At 41.7% G+C, this 21,060-nt stretch overlaps 1 protein-coding gene across 7 annotated transcripts in view; it reads left to right on the forward strand.

The window, feature by feature from the left end:
• Positions 1–21,060, forward strand: part of PHKA2 (phosphorylase kinase regulatory subunit alpha 2) — a 73,122-nt gene that overhangs the window by 22,381 nt on the left and 29,681 nt on the right. For all 7 annotated transcript variants that reach the window (XR_014789174.1, XR_014789173.1, XM_084844070.1 and 4 more), the window contains 11 exons: positions 898–1,032; positions 4,298–4,407; positions 7,074–7,218; positions 7,525–7,603; positions 9,395–9,561; positions 12,872–13,045; positions 14,621–14,709; positions 17,748–17,881; positions 18,707–18,863; positions 20,068–20,147; positions 20,897–20,975. Coding sequence is in view for 5 of the 7 variants with exons in the window: in XM_084844070.1 (XP_084700196.1) it covers positions 898–1,032; positions 4,298–4,407; positions 7,074–7,218; positions 7,525–7,603; positions 9,395–9,561; positions 12,872–13,045; positions 14,621–14,709; positions 17,748–17,881; positions 18,707–18,863; positions 20,068–20,147; positions 20,897–20,975 (1,349 nt within the window). In the remaining 2 variants the exon portion in view is untranslated. The remainder of the gene's footprint in view (positions 1–897; positions 1,033–4,297; positions 4,408–7,073; positions 7,219–7,524; positions 7,604–9,394; positions 9,562–12,871; positions 13,046–14,620; positions 14,710–17,747; positions 17,882–18,706; positions 18,864–20,067; positions 20,148–20,896; positions 20,976–21,060) is intronic.

Genomic DNA, 21,060 nt, shown 5'->3' on the forward strand with positions numbered 1-21,060 from the left:
TAATGCACATGTAAAAGAGCAGGGGCAGCCAGCGAGGTAGGTCACTAGGTAAAACTGGCAGTGGCTCCCTCTACATGGTAACAGCGGGAGGAAGGGATATGCTGCCCATAACTGCCCATAGTGCTGGGATGTGGAGGTGGGGAGCGCCACAGCCAGCAACTCATCACTCAGCAGCTTACAACTCATCATTCCTCCATCTCTGCTGCTGCCTCTCAGCACCAAAAGGTAAAGGTCGGGCTTCCTCTCCCTGCCCCCACATTGTTTGCCATGGCCACTGGCATCAATCACTACTCCAAAAGATGACTCCCATTCACCAACGATAGCAGATCTATGTGTGCACCTACTATGTTGTGCAATCCAAATGCATCCAAGTGCAACTCACATTGGAGTAAGTGGATGGAGGAACTGGGGCATGCAGAAGCTCTGTGTGCACATCCCAGTTCCAGCAGATATTGTAGACAGAAGCAGTGTGGAATGTTATACTATGAGGGTGTGGCCTATAGTCTCTGATAGAATGAGAGTTAGAATGGGAGCGTACTTAAAATAAGATGCTTTAGTTTACAAATCCCAGCAGCCCTAGCCAGTATAGCCAGTAGTGAGGGATCATGAGAAATGTAGGCCAAAACATCTAGAGGATCACAAGATGCCCACACCTGCTCTACAATATACTTTAATTCCTTTCTATTCCAAAGTCTCAGGAAAAGTAAAATAAATATGTAATAGTCAGTCAAATACCTTCATCTTCACTTGCTAATCTTGGTCGATCAAATGCTAGTCCAATGAAAAGGGGTCTTTTGTTTCTGTTTCCGAAGATGCTCATATATAGTGCTGAATATTCCCAGTGAGAAATTCTGCTTAAAAGAACTGAGTGTTGTTCTTCTTTCCCATCTGGAACAGTAAATGTCCTAGCAGAGACAAATGAGATTAAGAAACTCTTGAGACATCACGGAATCAACGTTCAGAGTATTGCTGACATTAATCCAACTAGAGTGCAGCCAGCGCGGATTCTGAGCAGTCTCTATGCCAAGCTTGGTACGTGCCATAGCAAAGGAATTGTGAACCCTGCTTTGCTTCTCCAAGCTTGCCCTTTATCCCCCTCTGTTTTTGTGTTTGTTTTGCTTTTAGAGAAGTTTAAAATTATGTGATGTTTTGAATTGAAATTATGGGAAGTGTAATTTGAAAATAACCAAGGGATACATTGATATTTAGTTCTGAAATGTTCAGTGCAGTCCAAAATTCAGTAGGACTCCAAAGCACAGTTGGGACTTTACATGGAAGGGTTGATTCCATTCCCTGTTGTGAAGAATGTGTCCTTTAGGCACCATGTTAGAAACTCAGCTTTGTTGACTCATGAGTCCCCTTCAGGGTTTACTCATGTGAAGAGGCTTGTCCGCCTGGCTCCATGGCCCCTGAACGCTGGATGTTGAGGTATGAAGAGGCAGCTTGTTTCCGATTGCTTCAATCAGGGCTGACAATAGTGTGAAGGAGCTTCCATGACTACAGCCAGCTCATGCTTCAGACCTTTTCCCAAGGCATGGAGGTTGGGAGACAGAGCCAAGAGAATGGGGGCACCATTGCTCGTGGGATCAATTGTACGGTCATGCTCCCCTTTACTCATGTGAAGGACTCTGCATGATTAATGTGTGAAGGGGGCTATAGAAGAGAGTAGAGTGCGCACAGGGCAGTCCCTCTGTACTTCTGAGCCCATACTTGCACACTGTGGTGCTGAATTGTAGCACCTGATATTAAAAGAATAAGTCTGTGTGATAATAAAGACTTCTGGAGTAAACTATACCTTCATACACTTTTCAATTGCCATTGGATGATCAAGCAGATAATAAAAGTGTTTGCCAAAAAAACTCTGCTTGTAAAAATGTAAACTTTTTTTGGTACCTATCTAAATAGCATAAGAAGAAAATATCAAAACCATAGACATCTCAAGTATGCTACTTATATAAAGAGGTTTCTACCATGAAATTGAATGGGCCTTAAGAAGCATTGCTAATAACAAGGCAGCAGGAGATGATAGAATCCCAGCTGAACTGTTTAAAATCTTGCAAGAAGATGCTGTCAAGGTGATGCATGCCATATGCCAGCAAATTTGGAAAACATAAGAATGGCCAACAGACTGGAGAAAATCAACTTATATCCCCATACCAAAAAAGGGAAGCACCAAAGAACTATCCAACAGTGGCACTTATTTCACATGCCAGTAAGGTAATGCTCAAGATCTTGCAAGGTAGACTCCAGCAATTCATGGAATGAGAATTGCCAGATGTACAAGCTGGGTTTCGAAAAGGCAGAGGAACTAGAGACCAAATTGCCAACATCCGCTGGATAATGGAGAAAGCCAGGGAGTTTCAGAAAAACATCTATTTCTGTTTTATTGACTATTCTAAGGCCTTTGACTGTGTGGATCATAACAAATTGTGACAAGTTCTTGGTGGTATGGGGATACCAAGTCATCTTGTCTGCCTCCTGAGGAATCTGTATAACGACCAAGTAGCAACGATAAGAACAGACCACGGAACAGCGGACTGGTTTAAGATTGGGAAAGGAGTACGGCAGGGCTGTATACTCTCACCCTACCTATTCAACCTGTATGCAGAACACATCATGTGATGTGCTGGGCTTGATGAAGCCAAGGCTGGAGTTAAAGTTGCTGGAAGAAACATTAATAATCTCAGATATGCAGATGATACCACTTTGATGGCTGAAAGCGAGGAGGAGCTGAGGAACCTCATGACGAAGGTGAAAGAAGAAAGTGCAAAAGCTGGGTTGCAGTTAAACCTCAAGAAAACCAAGATTATGGCAACCAGCTTGATTGATAACTGGCAAATAGAGGGAGAAAACGTGGAGGCAGTGACAGACTTTGTCTTTCTAGGCGCAAAGATTACTGCAGCCGCTGACTGCAGCCAGGAAATCAGAAGACGTTTACTTCTTGGGAGGACAGCAATGACAAATCTTGATAAAATAGTGAAGAGCAGAGACATCACACTGACAACAAAGGTCCGCATCGTTAAAGCAATGGTATTCCCCGTAGTAACCTATGGCTGCGAGAGCTGGACCATAAGGAAGGCTGAGCAAAGGAAGATAGATGCTTTGGAACTGTGGTGCTGGAGGAAAATTCTGAGAGTGCCTTGGACTGCAAGAAGATCAAACCAGTCCATACTCTAGGAAATAAAGCCAGACTGCTGACTTGAGGGAAGGATATTAAAGGCAAAACTGAAGTACTTTGGCCACATCATGAGAAGACAGGATACCCTGGAGAAGATGCTGATGCTAGGGAAAGTGGAAGGCAAAAGGAAGAGGGGCCGACCAAGGGCAAGATGGATGGATAATATTCTGAAGGTGGTGGACTCGACCTTGGGGGAGCTGGGGGTGGCGACAGCCGACAGGAAACTCTGGTGTGGGCTGGTCCATGAAGTCACGAAGAGTCAGAAGCAACTGACCGAATAAACAACAACAACAACCATGAAATAAGTAGAGTACTACTTCATTAACTCAGAATGAAACTGCATGAATTAAACAATGGCTAATTGAATAACTGAAATGGGCAAAGAATTGCTAGTCTGTACTGTGTTGTTTGTGCAAAGTATTAGACAAATTATTTGTTCTTGGAGAGAGAAAAAGTCTGGCAGATTTTATCTGTATGTATGCCTAAAAACTGTCAGTACAATGCTACTTTTAGAAAGAACTAATATATTGATAGGAAGCTTTTAAATGCGAACACTAGATACTTGGCCCAACTTGCTAATTGTGTTCTCTTTTCTTCCACAAATGACTTAATGCATTACAAAAGGAAGATGTTGCTTCATTTATGAAACTGGAAAACATCTCTGCACAAGCCTTTAATAATGGATTTGGTGAATGCTTTAAATAACTTCTATAAGTTAATTCCATGAACCACTCAAAAGCATACTGATTTCTTGAGTAAGGCAGTGCCTTTGTCTAATCCAACCTTCCCCTTTCCTGGTGCCCTCCAGATGTGTTGGACTACAACTCCCACCATCCCCAGCAGGTGTGATCTGTTGGCTGGGGATGGTGAGAGTTGTAGTACAACACATCTGGAGGGCAGCAGGATGGGGGAAGACTGGTCTAAATCCATGCAGTTTCATGCCAAGTTAATCACTGAAGCAGTATGGTTCTTGTTTCACACACACACACAAGCATTTTGTCATACATGGGCATAACATCGTGGTTCTGATATTTTCTTCTGACAGCAAAATGTTTGGGATGAGTTTGTATTGTATATAATATGAGAGGGGAAATTAGATGTGTTTTTTTGTTTCATTAGGCCGCAACAAGAGCATGAAACTGAGCGGGAGACCTTACCGACATATTGGTGTCCTGGGAACATCCAAACTATATGTTATAAGAAATCAGATATTTACTTTTACCCCTCAGGTGAGGTTTTAATGCCAACAGGAAAATTACCTTTTCCCTAACTGCTCCTGAAACTTTGTTTTTTCCCATGTCACTTGCTGACCTTATGTAGACTGAACTGATTTTAAAAAGCCTGTACTTTATTTTAGTTGTTTACAGAACCTGATGATTATAAAGCAGAATAATGAAAAATTCATATACTTCCCACTAACAGAATTCTAGTCTTTCTAATGGCACAGGACAATAGTGAACACTTGAGTTAATACTACCCAATCCTTGATGGTTCTAGTGCTGAAGGCTAAAGATAAGAGGAATAGTCTCTCAGTAAGGCTTGAAAGCATAACAGTTCCTGCTAATTATTTTAGGTGAAAATCTAGTTCAGGGGTGGGCAACTTGAAGGCCAAAACATTTGGAGGGTTACAACTCCCATCAGTGTTAGCCAGCATAGCCAGTAGGGAGGGATAATGGCAGTTGTAGGCAAAAACACCTGGAAAGCCACAAGTTGTCCAATCCTGATCTAGTTCAAGCTAAGACTATCACAACTTTAACCACCCAAATATTTTTTTTTCATTTTTATTTACTGTGAGCTGTGGCAAAGAGTCAACTGATATTCAGCAGACATTATAGAAATCTTTCTTTTATATGCTATTGTGGGGCGGGGAGCGGGGGGCTAGAATTCTAACATTTGTTGAGCAAGAATAATTATATCAGACTTCCTTCACCTGGCATCCTCCAGATGTATTGGGACTGCAATCCCAACACATCTGGAGGATGCCAGGTGGGGAAGCTGATTTATATACTTAGGTAGAGTAGGAAAGGTTCCTCTTGTGCAAGCACCGAGTCATTACTGACCCCTAGAGGGACGCCGTTTTTTTTTCCTCAGCGTTTTCCTGGCAGACTATAGCGGGGTGGTTTGCCATTGCCTTCCCCAGTCGTGACTACCTTTCCCCCAGCAAGCTGGGTACTCATTTTACCAAACTCAGAAGGATGGAGGGCTGAGTTGACCTGAGCCGGCTACCTGAAAACCAGCTTCTGCTGGGATCGAACTCAGGTCGTGGGGAGAGTTTCGGTTGCAATACTGCCGCCTAAATACATTCAAAATATTATGGGCTTCAGACTGCAGGATGTTGTGTCATAGTAATTCACCAACACAAAGATGGTGGGCGAATAAATTTGGGCAAATGCATTTCTGTTTATTTGTTAGGCTTTATAATTCAGGCAGATGATCCAACATTGAGTCCTGGTTCATGCATTCAGTGCTGGTGGTGCGCTACAAAACCTTCTCCATCATCATTCAGTTTCAAATGTAAGCCAAATCCAGTGAAGGCTGGTGGCTCCGATGTCAGCGGGGCCGTGAATATACTCCGGGTTTCAGTCAGAACTCTAAAGTTCAGTCAGAACTCTAAAGGAGCTATCCAAGGTGCTTGCTTAGCATCCCTGTGGAAAGCTTTCTAAAGACAGCAAACCACAACAGAGATGACCCTATCATGGGGTATCACCTGCCTCTCCCGTGGGTTTCCTCAGAAGGCAGGAGGGACCCACAGGAGAGCCTCAACTGAAGATCGAGGTTTGTGTAGAACAGGAGTGGGCAACATGTTGCCCATGGGCTGCATGTAGTCCCCTTGGCCTTTTTTGCGGCCCCCTTTGTCAATTTGCTGCCAGACTTCCGTGGCACAGTAGCAAAAAAGCATATACTTGCTTACCTGGAAGTGAGTAAATCCCATTAAAATCAGTGCAGCTTGCTACTGAATAGGCAAATATAGGATTGCACTGTAGGGGTCCTGAAAATCATGACCATGGCTTTGAACTGGGCTCAGAATCGGACTGGAAGCCAATGCCGTTCTTTTAAGACTGGTGATGTGTGGTCTGTAAATCCAATCCAGTTTAGTAACCTCACTGCTATAGTAACTGTAGTATCCAAAAAATCTTCAAGGGTAGTCCCATGTAAAGTACATTGCTGTCAGGAGGTCACCCCTGCTGCCTTCTGAAATCCTCAGGTAACCAGAATCAATATGCACACAATAGGGCTCTTTTCCAAGGCTTTATTCCCATTCAACCTAATGATGCTTACAGATGCTAATTGCTTGATCCTATGAGTGAGACTTAAGAGAACTGCCTACTCGGGGGTTCTAACCTTAGAAATCAGTTGATCTCCATTTGGAGGGGAAAGCAGGAAACCTCTGTACTTATGAGCTAGGAGGAGAGACTCCACCCCTTTCCCATGGGGCATTGGGGCACCACTGTTGCCGTCGCCCCAAGCAAGCTGAGCACCTCCTCTCAGCACCCGCCATCTCGCGCTTGACGGTGCGTTGGTGCCTAGCGTCCAGAAACTGCTGTTGGCTCTGCCCTCTCCCTGCCAGGGTCACTATCACTCTCAGGAATGTGTACCGGGAGGCGCTCTCCCCCTGGCTGCTCCTCTGAACAGTGCGCGGGTTCCTCTCCCATGGTTTCTATCTCTTCCTCAGAATCAGAATTGCTTTGGGGCTCTCTGGGCTCTGATTCAGCCCTGACAATTGCAGTAGTTCAAATGGGATGTTACCACTCTGTCTAAGAGTGGCCGCAGCACCAGCCTCAGTTGGTGAAACCTATTATTGCCTTGCACCGACCTGATGTTTAAGGTCATTGTATCAAAGCTTCTGTTGAGAAGAACATCTCTAAAATCATCTTTAGCTTGTTCTTTCTTCCAGTTTACAGATCAGCATCACTTCTACTTGGCTTTAGACAATCGGATGATTGTGGAGATGTTACGAACAGAGCTGGCCTATCTCACCTCCTGTTGGAGGATGACAGGGAGACCAACCCTCACTTTCCCAGTCACCAATACAATGCTCGGTAAGTAATATATTTCCTTGATGATTATAGTAGAGTTTAATTTCTTTGTTAATTTTCTGTGGGATTTACTGCTGAATAAGAATGCCTGTAATTGATACATTGCCATTTTTTCCTCCATCTTCAGCCAACTTATGAAAAGAAAGCTCAAACCAGTCAACAATATACTTTAGGTGCTGCTGGTTGTTTTAGTTTAACCCCCCACCCCACCCCACCGCTTTCCACATGGGATATCTTAAGTTATTTTAAAATGAACTGATAAAGAGACCTTATTGCCAAGATGGACATTGATTTTCTTTCTCTTTTTAGCTGATGATGGCTCTGACATTGATCCAGCAATTCTTGCCACTGTAAGAAAACTTGGGGATGGATACTTTGGAGGGGCTAGGTAAGTACCACAATCCCTTTTGATATCTGTGTCCATTTCTGCTTCTCTGCCTTTGGCAAAGGTGACAAAACATTTCTGTTCCATCTAACAAGTTCCAGAGGGGTAGCTGTGTTAGTCTGTTACAGCAAAAACAGCAAAAAGTCTTGTGGTACCTTAAAGACTAACAGATTTATTAATGCTTTTGTGAACTATGACAGCATACACTTTTATACTCCACAAAAGCTTATGCAATGATACATTTGTTAGCCTTTAAGGTGTCAGAAGACTCCTTGTTGTCCTTGCTGTTCCATCTGGTATTTCATAAAATTAGCTGCTGTTTGTTTTTTAAAGGATCTGGTCTCTTTAAACTGGAGATCATTGTTGTTGAAACTGATCAATTATTTGTTGATCAATTATCAATTATTCACCAACTTGCTGAATTGTATGTTGTTTTACAATATGTTTTGTTTTGCATGCCATTCTGAATGCATGAAAACTAGCCTAAAGATGCTTTACATAATTGAAGTTAGGCTGCAATCCTACGGACAGTTAATAGGGAATAAACACTGTTGAGCACAGCAGAACTTAATTTTGAGTAAGTATGCACAGGATTGTGGTGTATGTGTTAAGTAAAAATCCTACGGATTAGTTTGGATTAGATTCTTTTAACTTTATCACAGCTTAGAAGCAATTCCCTTGGATAATTCTTTTTCTGGCTTACCTCAATTAAACAAAACTATCCTAATTAAATATAGTAAACATATTTCCTTTATGTTTCAGTACTAATAAAATGGGATGAGTGGCAATTCTATCAGTTTCTTGAGAGGGCCAATTTTCACTTTATCTTGCACTTGTGCACAAAGAAGTCTGCACTTTGGTGGTGTTATGAATGTCAGGAAGCTGTCTTCTTATCCTGTAACAGCTTTTCTTGAGCCAAAATATGCTCATGGTCCTTAGAAACTTTAGTGTGTATGTGTGTGTGGGAAGGAGCGGGGGAGATCAGGGAAGATGGGGATGAAGCAAAATAAATAAACATCATGGAGGAGTTGAAAGTGACATGTGGAGCAGGAGCTTTCAATCCCTCCTTCTAAATTGTAATGTGATTATAACAAATAAGAAGAACATAAGGTGTCTTGTTGGACCAGGCTAAACGGACAACCCTAAACATGTCTACTCAAAAGGAACTCCCATTGAGTTCAATGGGATTTATTCCTAGGTAAGTGTGTATAGGATTGTAGCCTTACTCCAGTGGGGAAGGGTCGTAGTTCAGTAGTAGATCACATATGTCGTATATGAAAGCTCCCACATTCAATCCCTAGCATCTTCAGCCAGGCCTGGAAAATACTGCTGCCTGAAATCCCAGGGAGCTGATGCTAGTCTGGGTAGATAATACTCAGTCGGCATAGACAATACTGAGCAAGATGGGGCAATGCTCTGACTCAATATAAGGCAGTTTCCTATGATCCTGTGTTCCAGTTTTTTGTCTCCGAGCGGCCAGATAGATGTCTCTCTCCGGCTCACATGCAGGCTGTAATGGTGAAGGCTAGCCCTGTTATTTCCCCAGAATCTAGTAATCTAATGAGAGTGTCTCTTAATATGGAGACCACTATTCCATCATGGTTAACGTACCTATTCGTGAATCTGTGTAATCACAGTAATAGTCAAAAACACTTTTTGCTGTCTGTCAATTGTTGATCATGGTGATCCTTTAACATTTTTTTCCTATCTTGTTCAATAAACGCACGCGCGCGCGCGCACACACACACGCACACACATACATTTCTTCTTCTTTTTAAATTTGCTGTTCTTCAGGGTGAAGTTGGGCAAACTTTCAGACTTCTTGACTACTTCATTCTATACAAACCTCAGCTTTCTGGATCCTGATTGTGATGGGAAACTTTTTGATGATGAGAGTGAGGGCTATTCTAGTCCTGAAAGTGGCTATGAACTAGAAGATTATGGAGACTTCTGTGTCAAAGGTAATACTTTTTTTTTTTTTTACTTTATCAGTGTAATCTTTATCTATATACATAGCTGCCAAAGAAGCACATCTCAAAGCTACAACCAAAGAATATGTAAGTAGATGATGAAATCATTCTTGTGGCTGATTTTCTGGCAAGAGAGTCTTATCCATGCTGCTCTTAACTGTGTGTGAGGGGTTTTTTTTTTCATATGAGTAGATTTTAAAAATAAAATCTGTGTGTAAGGGAATATATACATCTGCTACTGAGAGCCGCTCTGCAGGGTGTCAGGCTGAGGTCTTTCCCAGCCTTACCATTTACAATCCTGTAACTGGAGATTGCCAGGGATTAAAGCTTGGACCTTCTGCATGCAACGTTGTGCCCTGCTTTTGAAGTCCGCAAGAACAGTCTGCAGAGGATTAAGATGGGTTCAGTATTTCTGGTGACGTGGTGCTCTTGATTATGCACAATACCTTTCATGTTTCACTTAGAGAAAATGGAAGGATTTTAAAAACAAACAAGCAATGCTATCTAAAAGTAAAAAATTTACTTTTAACATATTTTCTACCTGCTCGCCTCTGTCTCTCATATTCATTTGTTATTGCTTTGATATTATTTTATACAGTGCCATGACTGCATGGTGCCACAGTATTAGCAAAAAGACTGGCCTCTGCACCATGAAGCTTGCTATCTTAATTTTGGCAAAGGAAGAGACAACAAAGGGAAGGAAAGAAAAGCTGAGGCAAGGGTACGAAGAGATGAATTTCAGCAAGTGCAGTTTCTCATTTTGCTCAAAGATAAGAAAGAGGTTAGGGCAAAGTCTTTATGGAGAAATTCGGTTCTAAAGGGAGATGACACCACATAGGACCATATGCTATAGGTGTTCTAGAAGGGAGTTCCAGACGTAATGGACAGCAGAGTTGTCTAAAAGAGTAGGACCTTTAGGACCACCAAGAGTGGTAGAGTTGGGCACCAGTATATTATGTGTTTGTTAACTATGTAAAGACACACAATAGCTACTTTTAAAATTGAATGTATATGATATGATTTGAAGATTTCATTCAATAAATTGGAATACTATGCAGTACAATAGTTGTGGCCACCTGGCTTAAAAATCTGTGCATTTTTATCCTCAACACAATCCTTGTTACTAAATATAAGGACTTACCATGGTCTGACTAACCTATCAATTTATCCTTCCTCTCAATTAGTCATTTATTTGTGAGCCAAAGGCCATTAATAAAACCTATACAACATTACAAAACGTGTAACAGAAATAACACAATGGGATAATTAAACAATTAAAAAGAGAGCTTAGTGAATCTGAACTAAAATACACTTTGACCTTTACACCAAAGGATTTTTTTTTTATTAGATTGTATCTACCCAGCTGGCAAATGCCCTTGGCATAAAAACCAAACAACAACAAACTAGCCAAAAATAAATACAAAAAATAATAATACAATAATATGAGTATCAAAATAATAAGGAAACATTAAAAACATTAAAAAAAACATTGAGGAGCCATCATTAAAAATAATAAAGCAATAGGTTATAGATTAAATGCCTGCTTAGAGAGGAGGGTCTTAACCTGGTGTCTAATTGTATACCGTGAAGATGCCAGGTGGATCTCCCTGGGAAGATCACTCCATGAGCCACTACTGAGAAGATTCTTTTCCTGGTAGCCACACGTTGCACCACTGCGTGCGACAGCACCCAGAGAAGACCCTCCAAAGAGGATCTTAGGAATCAAGCAGGAACATATGGGAGAAAGCACTTCTTCAGGTAGGCTGGTCCTAAGCTATCTAAGGCTTCAAAGCTCAGCACCAACACTCTAAAGGTCAGTTCAATCACCTTGCTCAAAAATGGAACATTGGCCACTGGTCTAAAAATATTTAAGTCCTCTGGATCTAGCCCCAGTTCCTTCAGGAGAGGCCAAACCACTGTCTTTTTTAAAAAGATCGGTAGTTGGCCATCTCTCAAGGAAGCATTGATCACTTCCTGGATCCATGTCCTCAGCCCATATCTACTGGCTGTAATCAGCCAAGAAGGGCAGGGGTCAAGAGCACAGGTGGTTGGACGGACAGATCCAAATACTCTGTCGACGTCCTCAGGCCTCAACAACTGAAACTCATCCCATAAAACTGGACCAGATGGTACACTGGACACCTTCACCATCTGGTTTCCATCACCTATGGAGTCTAAGTTGTGGCAGATCAGAGCAACTTTGTCCTCAAAGTATACTGCAAATCGATCACAACAATCAGTTGAGGGTTCAGTTAGATTTTTTTTCTGATCAGCCTATACAACCACCTGAAAAATCTCTACAGAGCAACACTGAGAGGATGCAATAATGCTGGGAAATAAGTTCTTCTTTGCTGCCATCACCACCACAGAATAGGCTCAGTAATGAGCTCTAACCTGTGTTTGATCAGATTCGGCATGAGTCTTTCTCCATATGTGTTCAAGCTGTCTTCCCCTTCACTTCATAGCCCTCAGCTCCACAGTATACCATGGTGCCGAACGGGCTTGGCCAGAGGGAAGAAAGCACTCAGGAGGTATTGTGTCAACTGCCCTGGTCACCTCCAAATCCCACCAGAATAACAGGGCTTCGATAGGAGCATCAGCCATATCATCAGGAGATGATGATAGATGATGATCCCCAAGAGCCCTCTGGAATCCATCAGGTTCCATTATTCTTCAAGAGCAGACTGTTCTAATAGGTCCCCCACTGTTGCAGAGGGGAAATGGAGCCAGAAGTTTAAACCTCAGTAGAGCATGATCTGACCATGACAGTGGGTCCGGTGTTAGGTCCCCCACTTCCAGATCGCTATCCTCCTGCCCAGTAGTAAAGACCAAATTGGCAGTAGTCCTGCCACATGTGTTGGGCTGCTGAAATGCTAGGTAAGCTCCATGGTTATCATGGCGTTCATGAAGTCCTGAGCTGCCCTGGAAATCATAGCCTGAGCATGGACATTGAAGTCACTCTGGACCAACAGCCTGGGTATCCTTAACACCAAATCTGAGGCAACCTCTGTCAGCTCAGGCAGGGAGACTGCTCAGCAGCGGGGTGGGCGGTACACCAACTGTAATGGCAGTTAGGGCTTTAGCACAAATGTTTGACATCGCTAAAGCAAAATGCACAACCTGCTGGGTGACTTGACTATCTTGATCGGCAGGGAGCCTTTCTCTTTAACAGAGGTGTTTGTGATTATTGTATTATTTTCACTTTTTTGTGTTTTTCGAATATCAAAAAGTAATGAGAATCAGAAGGAACCATAGTTCTGGTCTCTGTTCAAACTGCTTTCCTTTGCATGTGTCTTGACAGAAAGCCAGGATGAACTGGACCAGTATATAAACAGTATGTTACAGAGCACCGCTCTTAAGTCATACTTACCTCCTGTCACAAAAGCCTCTGGTTCACCCTATGTGTTTAGTGCTGCTCATTCAACTAGAGAAATACTGTCTATCATGGCCAAGGCTAAAGGACTGGATGTACCAAGTAAGTTTTTACAGCATTTTAAACTTGTACCTTTTCACAGGTAGCATGCTTGTCAATGCAAAACTCTGTTAGTGCAAAGAAAAGTTTGGAAACTGTTAGCCTACACTAATTGTAGTTGCCAATAATGATTCCAGTACTATAATGGCATGATCCCCACAAAGTAATATGCCATTTCCTATACAATTAGCTTGTCACTACTAAACCTGAATTGTATAATCTAACTGGGCAGTGTGACAGTATGTACAAATTGGGCAATTTGCTGCCAGTTTTTGTAATCAAAAGTTGTTTGTAATAAGCATCACATTGTGACTGCATGAATAAAGTCAGGAATGACAATCCAAAGCTACAGAGCTCTCTCTTCTACTGGACTGGTGAATAGGGGAGACATGCGCACAATCATATTTTAAACAATAAAAAACAATCTGATAAAGATGATGTAGGGGGACAAGAGAACTGCTAAGATGAAGCAAGTTGTGAAATGTGTGTTCAGATGATCACTGTTAGAGTTGGGGGACATCTTGGTTAGGTCAGTATTTCATTTGTGAGTTGCTAAAAAAATCTAGAACTAGAGTGAAGATTAGGAAAACCTGGTAATAAGTGCAAACTATGCAAACTGCAAGTTAGTATACTAGGAGAAAAAGTGACCCAGTTAGTGTGTGATGCTAAACCATGATTCTGTGCTGCAGCATGGCCTAGAATGAATGAAAGTTAGACTTGGCCTCATCCCCCCCACACACACAGCTGGAAAACAGATGTTGGCAGCTTTTAGTTTCTCTTTCCCTGTATCTCAGCTTATTGTCCAGATCAGGAATTGTGGTTTATAACAATCTCTGGTTCGTTTCATGAGCCAGCTTCAGAAAGCATGGATTGAAGTTGGCTTGTTTTAAAGCTGACCAGAGTTGGTTATAAACCATGATCCCTGGCCAGATGATACTTTATCTGGCTGTGTGGAAGGAGATAGGAGGGGGTGAAAGAGAGTGCATGAGCCTGAGTCTTGCTTGGCTTGTTTCACTTTGTGCATATTTTATCAAACCATGTTTTACAACTGTGTGTGAATGCAGCTAGTGTGTAATTTGGAATGAGATGGACATACTTTGGAGAACACCAACTTGATGTTTAGCATTCTTCTCAGAGGTAAACCAAAGCATGCTGATACTACAAAGTCTTCATTTTAATAAATTATATTTTTCTAGATTTCAACTCTTAGTTGCCAGCATATTACAGTGATCTGAGAAAAGTGCTCTCTTTTCATAAGGGCCTAATTACATGTTACACAGAGATGGGGGGGGGGGGTCCCTTCCAGGAAAAGCCATTTTGGGAGGAGATAAATGGGAACAGATTTGGAGGGGATGCACAACTCTTACCCCATCTCCTGCTTCAAAGTTCTAAGCTCTCCCCCTCAAAGCAGTTTTTCCTGGGGGGAAAGGGGCAGGGGTGTTTTGCTACATACATTTTCTTGTACTGCATGGCTAGGTCCTCAGTCTCATTGATATACAGATTTCTGGGAAACTTTGGATTCTTACAATATCACTTCTGTATACATACTCAGAATGTCCTGATTTGTTTGCTTTCTAGATGTTTCAATGTCTTTGCCTACAAAAGTTTTAAACACTCACCGAAAATCTCTGAACCTTGTTGACTCCCCACATCCAGTAGTGGACAAGGTAAGCTGCTATAATGTCTCCATTTGGAAAGAATAGTGATGTATCTTGTGTATAAACTTTTAGCCACCGGAAGGAAGAAGCAGCTGAAAAATATTAGTTACATTAGGCAAATATATATATTCCATTTTAATTGTGCAGAATTCCAAGAGTTATTGAATTGAAATCATTCTTCCCATGATTTCCTCCTTGATATGATATGAAGGGTGCACAAAAAGGAGTCGAAACTACGTTGTTCAGGTGTGGGAAGGACATAAGAGAGCTATAGAGCTCTTTTCCATTGCTGGGCAGCTAATCCACTGGTCACTTCATGCAGCAGTGGCAGCCTTCAGAAAGCTTCTTCCTCCTGAGAAGGGAGACAGATAATAGATTTGTAAGCTATTCATTGCTGCTTTCAGACAGACCAAGTACTAAGGCTAGATATTAAAATCCTAATAACTCTGAGGCAGATACATGCCGATTCCCTAAGGCCAGGACAGAATTCTAGCTCCTGCAAAAGTGCTTGGCACACAGCAAACTTATTTGGGGCATGCAGCATAAAACAGCAGGTCCCTGATTCGAAGAAGCCTGACCTGAGTGTACACTGCAAGCTTTTCCTTTCGTCTGGGAGCAAGACACCATCACATGCCCTCTCATTTTCATCTCCACTCTCTTCTGTTCTAAAGCTTGGTGGCAGACGTATATTTACAATTCTCTCTAATTTAAAAACCAGCTTACAAGGTGGGGTGAGTACCTTTTCAGAAAAGAGGCACGCGTGCCACCATACCTGCTTATTGTTCTAAGGTCCATGTATGTTAAATGCAAAAGCTGCTTTAAAAGACACAACTAATATTCTTTTACTCTTTTATCTAGTTACCCAGAGCTGTTTTTAGCACAGTAAACGCACATTTGTTATTCAGTTGTTGTTGGAGAACTAGACCTTTTAGTAACTGGTAGCAGTGTTACAGTTCCTATGAGGTAGCATCTAAGATTAGGACCGTGCTAAATCTACAGTGGACATTTTCAACAAGAAAATGTGGGCTGTAGGAGACCCAAAATGTCTCCTGAAAGACCCCCAAAGCTTACCTTTATCATCCAGATTCATTGCTGATTGTAGCCCTAATCAGCTGCAGCTTAAATACCAGTATTTATTGTACGACATTTATAACTTGCCTTAGTCTTGAAGACCTCAAGGTGGTATATGTAGAGTTCCCAGGCAGTCTCTAATCCAGGGGTCCCCAACGTGGTGCCTGCAGGCACCTCCAATGGTGCTCACAAAAGGTACCCACATTTTAATTTTATTTTATTTAAAGGAGCGCGTACATCAGTGAATATTAAAGACTGTTCTAGTACAGAATTTACCCCGCCCCCGCCAAGAAGCAACTACTGAACATTCCGAAAACATGTTTAAAAGAAGCATTAGCCGTATTGCACTGCCAGCAATTAGCTGAAATAGACATTCCCTTATTAAAAAGACGTTGTGGTGTCCAATAGACACGAAACTAAAGTTTTTGCTGAATAAGACAGAGCCTAAGATCCATGGACGTGACAGATATAGATGCCAAAGCGGTGATCCACTGATTAGGCATTTTGTGGTGGTGCCCACAGCAGTTTCTCAAATTCCTAAATGTGCCCAAGGGTCCAAAAAGGTTAGGGAGCCCCTCTGATCCATAAACTGACCAGATTCAACCTGAACCCTGCTTAGCTTCGGTGTGGTTTCTGAAGTATGTGCTTTTAGGGTATCCCCAGGGTCCCCATCGTAATAGTGATGTTGGCACACAACCAATCAGATTTGGTTACATGATACTGTTGCCAATGGCAAACGAATCTTGCTTTGAATAAGGTTTGCTGTCCCTCAGTAATTATATCATGTAGCCAAATCTGGTTGTATAATAATGTCACTATTTCCAAGAAGAAGAGAGGCTAATTTTTAACACATAAAAATTGTGCCAAAGCTGCAGCCAGGTGTTATATGCACAGCACACATTGATCTGGTTTGCATATAGCCCTAACTTACAGTTTATTTAACCCATGAATTGTTGAATTCTGGGTTGTTGTTATGTGAGAACCCAGCTGTGCTAACAAACCGTGGTTTGTTAACCATGAACAACCCAGAAAGGGAACCCATGGTTTCTTGTTGGGTTGTGAACTCTGGGTTGTTTAAAACATGGATTGTCATTACATGTGAACCCAGAACCATGGGTTGTTTCACCAGACTACAGAGGTGGTGGGCAAGAATGGTAAAAAACAACAACCCCAAACCAACTATTCTATATGCTGCTCTACATGTTAGCATTATGTGCAAACCAGGTCATTGCTATACCTTTTTAGTTTTTTGGAATACTATGTAGGTTCTAGTTTCTAATTTAAAAAATATATGTGGGTATTATATATAGGGAGTTTCAAACATGGCTGTGATTTTCATGTATGTTCTCTAGGAAAGGTGGAAAAAACAAAAGGAAACCAACGCCCAAAATAATGAAAGATTAACAATCAATTGTTTTTCTTCAGTGGTCTCACACTATCACAACAATCACAATTTCTTATATAAACATATGAAAAGTAGGACTGTGCTCAGATAGGACTGAGAAGCTGATTACTATTTTTCCACAGGCTTATGTAAGAAGTTTTGATATTATATAACTACTGAAGTAGACCAATTCACAGTTGAAACCTGTGTGGTGTTTGTCATATACAAGGGATTTCATGTTTATATTTACTCTAGAGGAGCATCATGCTACTTGCTTTTAATTTTTGTGCCTATGAAATTTGCTAGATGAATTTATAGTGTTAAGATATTCTATCTATCTATCTATCTATCTATCTATCTATCTATCTATCTATCTATCTATCTTCCCAGACTTCTGTCTGTCTTCCTTGAATAAAGTCAGTTGAACAAAATTGAAGACTGTACAGAAGAGCTACATTCCAAATATTTAATTACATTTCTATGCCCCTCATGCTCTCTAAGGAGCAACCATGGATAATGAGTTACAGAGCAGCCCTTTCAAGTTCAGGCCCTTTTGACTTTTGGTCATTTGATGTTTGCCTTTGATTAATAGGAGCCTGTAGCTGTTCTTCGTTTGCCCAAGGATGCTCATGGAGATTTGGACTGTGAGAAATTAGTTGGGCAGCTAAAGGAATGTCCTACTTTGCATGACCAGGCAGATATATTATACATCTTGTATTTAATAAAGTAAGTTTCTTAGTATCTTTTATAGACGATTCTGGATTTATTTTTAACAATGATATTTACTCGAAGACAAAGCACCCAGCTATGCTAATTGTATATGAGATTGCTGTGTCAGCTGCAGCCACACTGGCTTCCTCTGTTCGTCCCCTGGGTAGAAGCAGCTAAGTACTTGCACAGGTTGTGTCAAGAGCTTTCCGTTTCTTCAGAGGGAAATAAGAAAGAATTATGCTTGTTGGTCCCTGGCATTACATCCTGAATGTTACTGTTACATATTCATAATGTTCTATAGCTAGGGTTTTTTCCCATTCTGTTGCTTTTTAACACCCCCACAAAATCCTTTGAAGGGCTGCCTGATTTCTAGTCAAATATTATGTTAATTTTGTAGAGCCGACCATTCAACCTGTCACAGCCCAGGACACAAAGTGGTGTTGCTATTTGTCGTTCCCATATGCTGCCATTTTAGGACTTGAGGCTGTATTCATGAAAAGTTGTTTTGAACATGAACAGAGGAAGCACTCAAGTGCCTGCTTAACATTGCAGCAGTATGTAATGCACTTGACTTGACTGAAATTGCTCATATGCCTAAATCAAGAACTGCCAGCAAGGCTTTTCAAAGGGACTGTGGGAAGTTAAATGTTAAAAACCTATTAATTATTAATCAAACTTGGGTTCCCAAGTGATTTAAAAAAATTATTTTTTAGAGATGAATTTCAGGGTGGAGCTCCTACATACTTTCAGCAATTTCCCCTCCAAGGAAAATATCTAGATAGATCTGCAACATTTTTTTAAAGTACATCTGACTAGCTGTGTTCCTTTTTTTGTTTTCAGAGGTCTCGACTGGGAAACGCAGCTCTATGGCCAGTGTGGGATCACAGTTCATTGTCTTCTCAATGAGCTCTACAGCAAAGCAGGCCAGAACCAAGAATGGGGGTTGATCCGTTACATATCTGGCATACTCAAAAAAAGAGTAGAAGTCCTGGCTGAGGTACAGAGCAAGTAGATAGCTTAGCCTGTTCCACTTCCTCTTCTCTCTGCCTGGAAAAAAAAGATTCTTTGGCCTCTAAATAAATATGCATGTTGTATGTTTGGCAATTCATTGCTAGATTATTATTTTTAAAAATATATTATATTCTTTTATGGCACTCCCAATGTTTTCCCATCTAGGCTACTGATCCCGTCCCTGCCCATTTGGAGCCCTATGCATACAGAAAAAAGTCCTACAAGTCCAAGCATGACCCACCCATGGTGGCCGGGGAATGCTAGAGGTGTAGGACTTTTTTCGGTCTAAACATACATAGGATTGCATCCTTAACTATATCAACTCTGCAACATCAGTATCAGTTGTTAGAGCCTTGGTATAAATACAGATGTAACATTTCAGTGTGATGAAAGTTGTTTGAAGGAAGTCATTCAAACTCACATATGCTGCATTTTGAGATTTTATTTATCTATTTGAAGTATTTTTTTCCTGTACTTCAGCCAAGAAGTCTCCCAGAGCGGCTAACATGCAATCAGTAAAACAAGGCCGCCCCTGCCTGTAGACTTTATAATCTAAAAAGACACAACACATAAGGAAAAAGGGATGAGAAGGGAAGAAGAAAAACAAGTCATCTTTCAGCAGGGCGGGTGGCATGACCCTGTTTCTCTTCTCGTTTCCCTCTGTACAACCTGCTGGAATGGCTTCTCAAGGAAAATATCTAGATATATTTCCAGGGCATTGAATGTACATTCAAACCACTTTATTACTAGCCTCACACAGTTGTTTCTTTCGTCACACTATTATGATTCTGTGGCGAGGAAACGGGGCAAGGTCACTCTCCCCAACACCTCTGTTCTCCTCCACAGGTTGGAGGGCAGCTGTCTACATAAGGGAGCCTGATCTACTCGCCTAAGGTCCCTGCGTGATTTCAAACCCTGCATTCATTCATTCATTCATTCATTCATTTATATCCCTCCTTTCCACTCAAATTAGTGCTTGATTTTCCATGACTGACTCTCACCTCACCATGGCTTCCCTGCTTCTGCTATAGAGATACAATAAAAGTTCTTCCTCTTCTTTATCTCACATTGGCATTAGTGATACTGAAGAGCCAAAGCAATGTTTTTGAATATTTAAAATAACATGCTGTATAGGGGTTGCTGCATAATAAACATCTCAGTCTCTCTGTCCCTCCTTTGACCTGTGCTAGGCATGCACGGACCTTCTGTCGCACCAGAAGCAACTTACCGTTGGCCTGCCACCAGAGCCCCGTGAAAAAACAATCACAGCGTAAGTATACATATTTATCTCAGACCATAGCCTTACCCATCACACCTTTTTGAGGTTGATTTGAATGTTTTGGCCCTTTAATGTATTTTGAGTTAGAAATTCCCTCTCCCTCTCCTCTGTGGCCAGAATGGAAGCACAGGCGAGTAATAATGTTTGCTGGCTAGTAACTTTTGTGGGCCTATTCAAAACACTGAGCTACTGGCCCAGTTCACATATAACGGCAACCCATGGGTTGTCGGGGCTGAGTACAAGTGAGCATGCTGCCCCCTGCCCATTTGTCACTTTCACTTTACATCTGCTTTCTGAAACAACCGAGGAATGGCCTGTTCCTGGGTTGCTAGTCGTGATGCCCAAACCCGTTACTCTGTCTTGTTGAGGATTAAACAACCCAGAGTTTGAAACCACAGTTTGTTGTTGGGTTAAAACTCAGGCTTATTTAATTCTCAACAACCCAGAGTGCTGGGCTCTTGCATCACGCTGAACAACCCAGGAATGGGGCTTTTCAGAAAGCAGATGCAAAGTGCAAATGGCAAGCAGGCAGAAAGCAGCATGCTTACTTGTTCCTGCTCAGCCCTGCCAGTCCATGGGCTGTTAACTCATGAATTGGTATTACGTGTGAACCAGGGCACTGGATAGTCTTCACAGAAGAATGGCAAATATGACTGTAGAGGCCTGTTGGTTGGACTTCTATCTCTGTTGGCAAAAATAGTGTCCTTGCAGCCTTTAATTACTAGCTCACTTTTGTTTAGGCCTTTGCCCCCTGAGGAGCTGACAAAACTCATCTATGAAGCCAGTGGCCAAGACATCAGCATTGCAGTTCTTACACAGGTAATGTGGAAAGAGGCCTTTCTGTACCTTGAAGAAATGGTTTCATTTCTCTCATTGTGTTACAGCTTTCTTAAAGGTAATGAAG

Source organism: Heloderma suspectum, chromosome 3 (genome assembly GCF_057233095.1).
Source record: "Heloderma suspectum isolate Gila_16-S chromosome 3, 16-S_ref, whole genome shotgun sequence".
In the NCBI taxonomy this organism is placed as follows: domain Eukaryota; kingdom Metazoa; phylum Chordata; class Lepidosauria; order Squamata; family Helodermatidae; genus Heloderma; species Heloderma suspectum.